General features: G+C 40.1%; 1 protein-coding gene across 3 annotated transcripts in view; it reads right to left on the bottom strand.

Annotated features, from left to right (window-relative positions):
* The window catches only part of ST6GALNAC3 (ST6 N-acetylgalactosaminide alpha-2,6-sialyltransferase 3), a 239,071-nt gene that overhangs the window by 36,431 nt on the left and 193,723 nt on the right, over window positions 1-8,917 (bottom strand). The window contains exon 4 of one of the 3 annotated variants that reach the window (XM_083846538.1): window positions 1,058-8,915. The exons of the other annotated variants lie outside the window; for them this stretch is intronic. Coding sequence (XP_083702664.1) covers window positions 8,900-8,915 — 16 coding nt within the window. The 3' untranslated portion in view covers window positions 1,058-8,899. Of the gene's footprint in view, window positions 1-1,057; window positions 8,916-8,917 lie in introns of those variants that run through there. 3 annotated transcript variants of the gene reach the window in all.

Consider the following 8,917-nt stretch of genomic DNA (forward strand, 5'->3'; position numbering starts at 1 on the left):
AGCTTTCTCCTGCACATCTCCAATATGTGGTGTGGGTCAGATAGGCAAGCTTGCCTGTTCATGAAAACCATGTAAATAAAAATCCTTTCCCTCAAACTATATATATATATATATGTATACATTTATTTATTTATTTATTTATTCAGGAAAGAATTTGTTGCACCCACTCACTGTCAGGTCTCTGAGTTACTGGTTTTACCAATCCCAAGAGATGCAAATCATCTCCTGGGACATGACCCACTACAGCACACAGCTCCTCATGGGAGACATTCAGCATCCCACGTGATTTGGCTCTTAACACACAGAGGCAGAAAACGAAGAATTAAACTAAACTAAAATATTTGCATGGTTTGTGTGCATGAAGCAAGGAATCCTTTTGAATACACTGCAGAGGGTGAGCAGCCGGAGAAACAGAGTTCCTACTAGAAAGGGAAAACCACTTCTATCTCCTATGTCAATTCCATGGCAAATATTTGCAAGGACTAAGCAAGCATACTTAATTGGCTACTCTTTTTGTAAGCAGAAGCTACAAAAGATGTTCATCTTCAAATCTGATTTCATGCCTTAGCTGTCACTAAGGAAATTAAACATTCAGCAAGTCACTCTCGCTGTCAAATATGGAGACAGTTGGCAAATGTAGGCCATAAAGGTAGAGATTAATTACTGGCTGTATGAATTGTTGCTGTTTTCCTCTGTCAATTACGTCATGGTTAATCATGAAATGAACTCCTGAGAGTTTTGTATCTTTCTTCCCTGCATTTTTCACAAATAGAATGCAAGCAAACATAACCAGAGGTCATTCAAAGCTCTCTTCATCCACTGGCAGGATAAAGTTCTGGGAGTCACAGCAGATCTCTCCATGAACACGGATTTAAGTGTTTTAATCAGTTTCAAAAGATGATTTAAAACGAACAGATCAAGCCATGGCATAATTTATTTCATGAATTTGAATAATATTTATGCACACATTTACTTCTGGTAAAAGAATTTCTGGCTACTATTAGTAGGTATTTCTTGCTCTTTTGGGCTCAGAATCCTTTACATTGGGCTCCTTGTCATAGAGGGTACAGAGCAAAGAGAGATAACAAAAAGAAGAAGAAATGGATATACTGTAGGTCTATCTTAGTTGTAATTACTGAGCTAAGCCTTCCTCCCTCTGAGGCCATGCTGTACTGGGTTTCTACCAAAAGGATCAGTTATAGCAGATAAAGGCTGAATTTCATTAAAAGGTAGAAATATGGGTTGCTATTAAAAAACAAACAAACAAACACATAATATATCAACTTATGTTGGGCAGCCAGTAACATACCAATTTCACTCTAGCACTTCAAAAATGACAATCATCCCTGTTTGCTCCACAGTTTTAGAAAAAGTGTTATTACACTTATTATTCATTAAATAAGCCTAGATATCAACATTAGCCAATATTTACATAGAATTTCCCACAGGAGACTAGATGAAAAGAATGCTGCAAAAATGTCGTTAAGGTACCTGATAGCTGAGGGAATGAAATCCTCACAAATACAGACGTGGGACACTAGAGGCACAGTTCTAAGTTTGACTTGGATTGCAAGAATGGTCTAACCCAACTGCCACATGAGGAAAGGAGCTTTTTCCACTAGCTTTGGCATGTAGGACAAAATCCACCATAAACAGACAAGGAAACTATTCATGCCTGTTACTCACCAGTTCTTTCCTCCTTACAGATAGTTATGGTCACTCTGTAATTGACCAAGTGTCTACCAATACCCCTGAAAGGACTTTGTAAGAGCAAGTATTAGTCTCTCTCCTACGTTACAGTACCATAAATACCTTTACAGAAGTCTTTTTTTCCCTTCATCTGACACTAAGGAATAGTAAGTTAAAAAGCCTGCTCTGGATCAAATGACCACTTTTGCTGACAGAACTGCAGAAAGACCTCAAGAATTTTAATTTCAAATATGGTGAAAGCCCTATGTGCTACTCTTCACTTCAACAACTGTTAAGATTGCATTAATTGAGAAAAAACGTATGAATAATTGCATGTAATGACATGACCAAAATTATTTTTAATTGGGGTAGTCGGTTATGGTTTGTACTTGACACTGCTCAGTGACACAGCACGGGTCCAAGACAGCAGCCTTTGGTCAGTTCTGGGTCAGAACAAGCCATTCGTATCGTTTGGATTGACCAACATGACAATGTCTCAGTCTTACTCTGGAAAAACTGTCAATGTGTGAGATAAACAAGGCGGGCTGCTCAGATAAAGAATAAAAAATAGCAATTACTGAAGGTCTGTTGTTTGAGTTTGCTAGACATAAAACTGATTAAGAACATCACCAACTTTCTTTTCTGCCTCGTGGAAGATGACCAGGGTAAGATGTTGTATTTCCAAAGAGTTATGGGAAGATAACAGGTAAATACAAATACGTTTGCCTTCTTCTGGAAGGTGCACACACTGAAATGTGTTAAGCAGCTAAAGCTGTTACAGGGGTTACATCAGTTCTGTTGGCGGGGGGGGGGGGCACAGAAGAGGTTACAGGAAAGAGCGGACTTTGTCTAAAGCAGAGAAGTAAGAGGCCCCAAAGCAACATATTTGCAATATTTGGACACGGATATATAGAAACAGACAAAACCCACCTGCTTTGATACCTCTGTTTCAGTTCAGCTCTTTATCAGCCAGCTAGCAAGCTCCACAGCCCTGTGTGGGGCTCAGCAAGGTTATGGCTCTGGCACTTCTTTCCACTGAAGGGAATCGTGATCTGACATGGGCCTCCTTTTCATACCTATTTTCTTTATGTGATTGCAATCGGATCTAAACCTCCCTGCAGGTATTTTAGAAATTCTATCCTTAGCATAAATGTTCAAACCTTATACATAATCTTCTGCTGTAGACTGTAACTCCTTGTTGAGGCTGAGCCCCGTCGGGCAGCTCTGCACCGCATGGCCGCTCGCTTGCTGTCCCCGGGTGGGATGGGGGAGAGAATGGGAAAGGTAAATGTACGAGAACTCACGGGCTTAGATAAAGACAATTCAGTAAGTAAAGCAAATGCCATGTGTGCAAGCAAAGCAAACCAAGGAATTCATTTGCTGCTTCCATCAGCAGACCGGTGTTCAGCCATCTCCAGGAGAGCAGGGCTCATCACACCTAACCGTTTCTTGGAACATAAACGCCATCGCTCCGAACGTCCCCCCCTTCCTCCTTCTTTGCCCCAGCTGTCATTGCTGAGCGTGATGCCACATGCTATGGGACATCCCTCTGGTCAGCTTGGGTTCCCTGTCCTGGCTGTGTCCCCTCCAGCTCCTCGTGCACCTCCAGGTGCTGGCAGGGCAGCACGAGTAGCAGGAAAGCCTGTGGCTCTGTGTGAGCACAGCTCTGCAACAACTGAAACATCAGCGTGTTATCACTGCTATTTTCATAAAAAACCCCGACCACAGCATCACACAAGCCTCTGTGAAGAAAATTAACTCTATCCCAGCCAAAACAGACAAATAGCCTTAATTTATGGATCCGTACATTTTAAAGAAAATACCTCAGTTAATTCTTCACTAGACTTACTGGTAACTAAACAAATATTGGGTGATAGTGGGTTTGGAGTAAAGAGGCCGTATTCCAGGCTGCAAGGGCTACCAGGACATCCAGCCACTCCTGTGAACTGTCCCTGGTTTGGCATGGCAGTATCAGGCTACAACCAAATGAAGACTGGAGTATTCCCATGTATGTTGTTAGGACTAAAAATAATTAATTGGCTTATTAACTGACAATAAGATTCTGCTAGTTGGGCTTGTCCCATTTGATTACTTACTACTTCTGTTTACAGGGAATTGGGGACTATCACTACCCACCGCAGCAGTCATTAAGAACACCTACTGAAAAACACTGAAAATATAGGACATTTTCCTTTTTCCAATCAAGCTGTTATGGTTACACGTTTTTGCCTTTTCTATTATCCTAATAATATGAATTACTGTAATATTGGCATAAATAGAATCTTTCTTTTTTTGCCTTATTTTAACAATTAGGCAGCTTTCAGGCTTGGCCATAGGGCTGTCAAAATTAATTGCAAAATGACAATAGATGTCATGGATGGGATGAAAAGACCTAAAGCACAACAGTAACATCAGGTAATAAGGCTGAATTATTATAATGGTAAATTTGCATCACATACAATCTTAAAGTGAGGCATTTTAGCACATACCTGGCTAGTTACATTCCTGACAGGCATATGCATAACAAATTATCTTCAGTCCACAGTGGAGAGAGGTTCACTGGTTATTTCTAACTCTTTTCTAATTCTGAAATAGATCCATGCAATTATTTGAAAACTGTGTCTGAAATAAGCTGATTGTTTCAGCACCTGTTTCTTATACAGAAAAGGGACAAAAAATAAGAAAAGAAAAAAAAAAAAGGTTGGGGCGGAAAGAAAAAGAAGCACCACAGAAGTGACAATTTGATGGGATGGCAAACTTACCCAGCCATCACTGGGATGCCTAAAAGGCCAGGCATTTAACTTGCTTTAGTACAGATTAATTAGCCAGCTGTGACTCCTAGATCTCTATTTTTAAATAATGACTTGCATAAATCTCTAACGACAAGAATCTACCACTGCTACATTACACACAACTGTGGCTGCAAGTTATTACCACCAGTGGAAATTCAAGTTTGTGGGAAACTGATGTAAAGTTTTTTCCACAAAGAGCAAGAAAATTAACCCAGACACCTATAGAATTCTACTTGGGCTCACCCCCATTTCTGATATAATGCTACAGGAAATTGCATCCTCACACTTCTTACACAGCTATGACATTGGTAATATTCAAAAATCTGGGAAGGTGCCTGTGTTTTAGCTAGAATTTATACTCATAAAAAGGCAAAAACCAGGGAAATGTGGCAGTAAGCAATGGCGGGTGACTTTGTCCCAAGGCTCATGAAAACTACATCACACACATTCCTATACGGATACTTGCAACTTCAGTGAAGGTAAGCAGAACTATTTTGCCATTTTTCAGATTGGTTTTGTATATTTTGTACTTATCACCATTGGGCTCCCAGCTCTCTCTCCTTCTGAGCAGATGCACTGAAGTAGGTTTAACTTCCTGCAGGTTTCAGGTAACAGTCGTTCCTTTTCCAACCTCAGGTTCACATTCCCTCAATTCATGTAAAATTTCTGTCTCCAGTCATGGTAAAGACAAAGTGCAAGATGAAAGGAATAGCTGTCTGCAGAGTGAGCCTCGAAAACTTCATACCTCATGATATTGTCACCAGCTGGGATAGCATTCCGGATTCAGGTGGTATTTGTAAACACGATTTTTACCAAAATGATAATCAATAGAATTGCCGTATCATTACATGTGGGGAGAGGGAGAAAATATGAAACACTCCCAAGCTGATCTACGCTGCAGTATTAAGTGAATTACCAACATTTTGCAGTAGGTTTGTCTCGAGGAATACAAAAATAACTTAGCTTTGAAACATCACAGTAGTTATTTAATAGGCGCAAAAGATCAACAGATAATTACAGTGTATTTTGGTAATTACAGTGGATATGATTTATGGTATATTTTAATTACCATAGAGAGCCTAGCATGAAGGACGAATACTTAAAAGTCAAGATAAATATAAGAATACTTCCTCTATAAAAATAAATCCATTAAGTAACATGTACTTCGCTGATATTTGCAAGGAACTGCAAAGCTACAGAAGAATAGCCCTTCTCCGTTTATGTAAACTGCTGATGAGTCACCAGGCCACCCCCCTGTGTGCCAGCTGCTGCAGCACAGTTCTGTTCCCCATCACGGGCATGTACCTTTAAGACATCCAAAGGAAAGAAAACACCTAGTGCTTCACTTTAAATAGGTGACACCAAATGCTATTTTCTTAGCATTATTTCAGCCTTATGCAAATGAATTCCAACACTGTTGTAGGTGAGTCTCTCCTCAATTATGCAAACTTTGGTCTTCAGTATAGAGGTCATTATGTGACAGACAAAAAATTGTATAATAATGAGGTTATTCACATTCTGTTACAGTGCATAAGAATTGAAAGCCAAAAGTGAAATTAACTTTCTTCCTGGTCTTTTTTGTCTTCATAGATTTAGGCTAATAACCTAGTGGTATGGTATGCCCGGGACACGAATATTTTAGAACACAGCATCATACCAATATCACAAAAGCAAACATCATAGTGGGGAGTATTGCATTAACACCCCGCTTCTGAGCTCTAGGAGATGAATTTCATATATAATACAGTGTGATGTTTACCAATTCATTACAATGACCTGGCTTGCTACTTCCTTAGAAAACTGCAAAAATGAAAATGTCACACATATTTGCATTCAGGAGGTTACTATCTATCACTGCACACTTCTTATGCTGTCTAAACAAAAGTCTGCTTTCTGCTGTCAGTCTAATGGCTCAGCTGCTAACCCTATCTGAACTGCCTTTGGGAGGCATCAAGGGACTCTGGATACTGGTAGCTCGAGGCATGAAGAAGACGAAGCACTTTGTTCCCTAAAGAAAGAGAAAAGCTGCTGTCAGGTCAGTGCATATCCCACAGGATCTTCTTTTGGAAGTTATCAGAATAGGCTGGAAGTGGGACTACAAGCAAGGAGAGATGGCAGAGGATGGCTGCCATGGGAAGCTGGAAGCACAGGAAAGGGATTGATGGGAGCAGGATTTCAGATTGGGAAACTGCCTTAGGTCAAGCTGATTGAGAATGCATCTTCAAGGACAAGAGACCCTACCTGCTGCATGCATGGATAAAGACACCCATGTGCTGGTACCTCCGCTTAAATTCCATCTGTTTCAACTCACTGTTTGGTTGAATCTTTCTGTAACTAAAATAATAGCTTTATAAAATGTGTGTACAGTGTATGGTCCTGGTGTCTTTAAAATAAATCTCTAGCTATTACAAAAAGTAAAAACAACAAACTAAATCTATTAAATGGATTAAGACCCCCCCCCCCAAATGTTCATTAAAAATCTGCTGAAATCTATAAACCCAAGCGAAGTTTCTAAAATTATTTTAGAGCAACAATCCAACCTGAACAGGGCAAACTGCTCAGCACCTTAATTTTGTGGAATATCACCATTTAGATCGCAGCAGAAAGAGAAGGGCTGTGGTCAGGCTAGCTTATATCTCATGAGATCTCTTTCTGGGAGTTATGAGGATGTGCTGGAAGCAAACAGACAGGAACCAAAATTGATTTCCATTTTATGGGAATTTTTGACAATCCAAAATTCACTTTCACTGCAAACTGAAAATGATGATTGCCAAAGTAACATTTTACAAGGTGTGCCATCAGACATTTTTTATCTTTAAATTTCCCTTTCAAAATGATTTTTGAATTTTCTTTTATTGTTTTTCCAATAAAACATCAGTAATCCATTATGCACTATTTTGCATGTACTGCAAATACGAGCTAAAAGTATCATGCTACCTTCAGAAAGTGGATACGACTGATTAATTGCCAGTAAAAGCTGACATCTTCCTCTGTTTTTCTGAATGAAGGATACCTGTGTGTAGCACAAATGTGTGTAACGCCAAATAGAGAGCTCCGACTTCAGCTAAAGACTGAAGTGCAAACAAGTCCCATGCCTCCTGTCTGCATGGTAATAAAACAGTGCAAGAAACGCCTCTCCAAGCGGCCTGACCTTCTCAAGTAATGAATACCCAGCAGCTACCGCTGAAGTTGCTGTACCTCAGAATTCATTTGAACTAAAGCCATTTATTAAGGGGAAGATTTTCACAAGGAAAACATGCAGTTATGGGAACAGAAATGCCAGGCATACCTTGGGAAATCTCCTCCCTGTCAAACTCTGCAAAGAACATTCACCTTTTGGTACCTAAGCATGTGTGCCTTAGTTATATGCATTGTCCCTGTGTTTTATACACAAATGCAGACAAATGAAAAGTAATTTTTAATTAATGGTGGCACTAGATCTTTTGGCACTCCAAAAGTCAGAATTCCTAATTCAGCATTTATTCTCTCCTCTCTTTTCCTTTCGTAGGAGATCTGTAGCCCTATCAGTATGTGCAAGAAAAATCGTGACATGATTCCGTTGCATAAATGTTCTTTTTAAAAATCAGTTCTTCCAAAACAACCTCTTTTGTGACTTTGTGGGGAGTCACAAGGGGAAGAATCCCATCAAGTCTTAATGCATCTTCCTGAATTTCTCAGCTTTTGGGAGATAATAGATGTTCTCTGACTCCTTTGTTTGAAATGCCAACATATTTATGTTGAGATCCAGGGTCTGAGGTTGATGCATTATTACAAAAGCAGCAAAGTAGCAACAAGTTCTAAATGCAATTTTCTGTGAGACAGAAGTACATTCTGTTCCACGTTTACATTCAATGATCTTTACATGCTGACTGCAATACCATTATCACATCTATCTGAATTCTTTCTCTGCTAAGGCACAAAAGAAATAATTCTTAATCACACAGCCAACTTAGACTCTCAAGCCATCAGGAGACCAAAGTTTCCTTCTGTGTTGAAAGGGCTGCGCCACAAGAGATGCGGAGGTGAAGGAGAGCTATTGTTTAGCTGCAGGACAAATCCTGTACTCTACACACTGCAGACTGGCAGAGTGCCCAGCACTGGGCTGCTCTGCTCACACTATCAGTTCAGCACAGCTCCAACCTGAGAGAATTATTCTTTATCCGGCAAAAGAAACTTCTTGCTAAGACTGTGCCCATTGTTTAGCATCTTTCCAATGGTGCTGAATGTGCCACTACTGAGTTCTTGAGGTCTGGAGCAACCATGTATGGGTGAGGGCACAAAATCAGCTGGCTCACTTGGCTGTGTTCTTTACCTTTACTTGGTCCAGGCAGGTTAGAGGCAGGTTCTACCAGTTGCATCTGCAAGAAGGAATCTGTTTCCATTAAGAAATAGTCTCTGAAATCACCAAGCCTGCTTACTCAAGGGCAGGTCCAGCT

Source organism: Anser anser (assembly GCF_964211835.1).
Source record: "Anser anser genome assembly, chromosome: 8".
Classification (NCBI taxonomy): Eukaryota; Metazoa; Chordata; class Aves; order Anseriformes; family Anatidae; genus Anser; species Anser anser.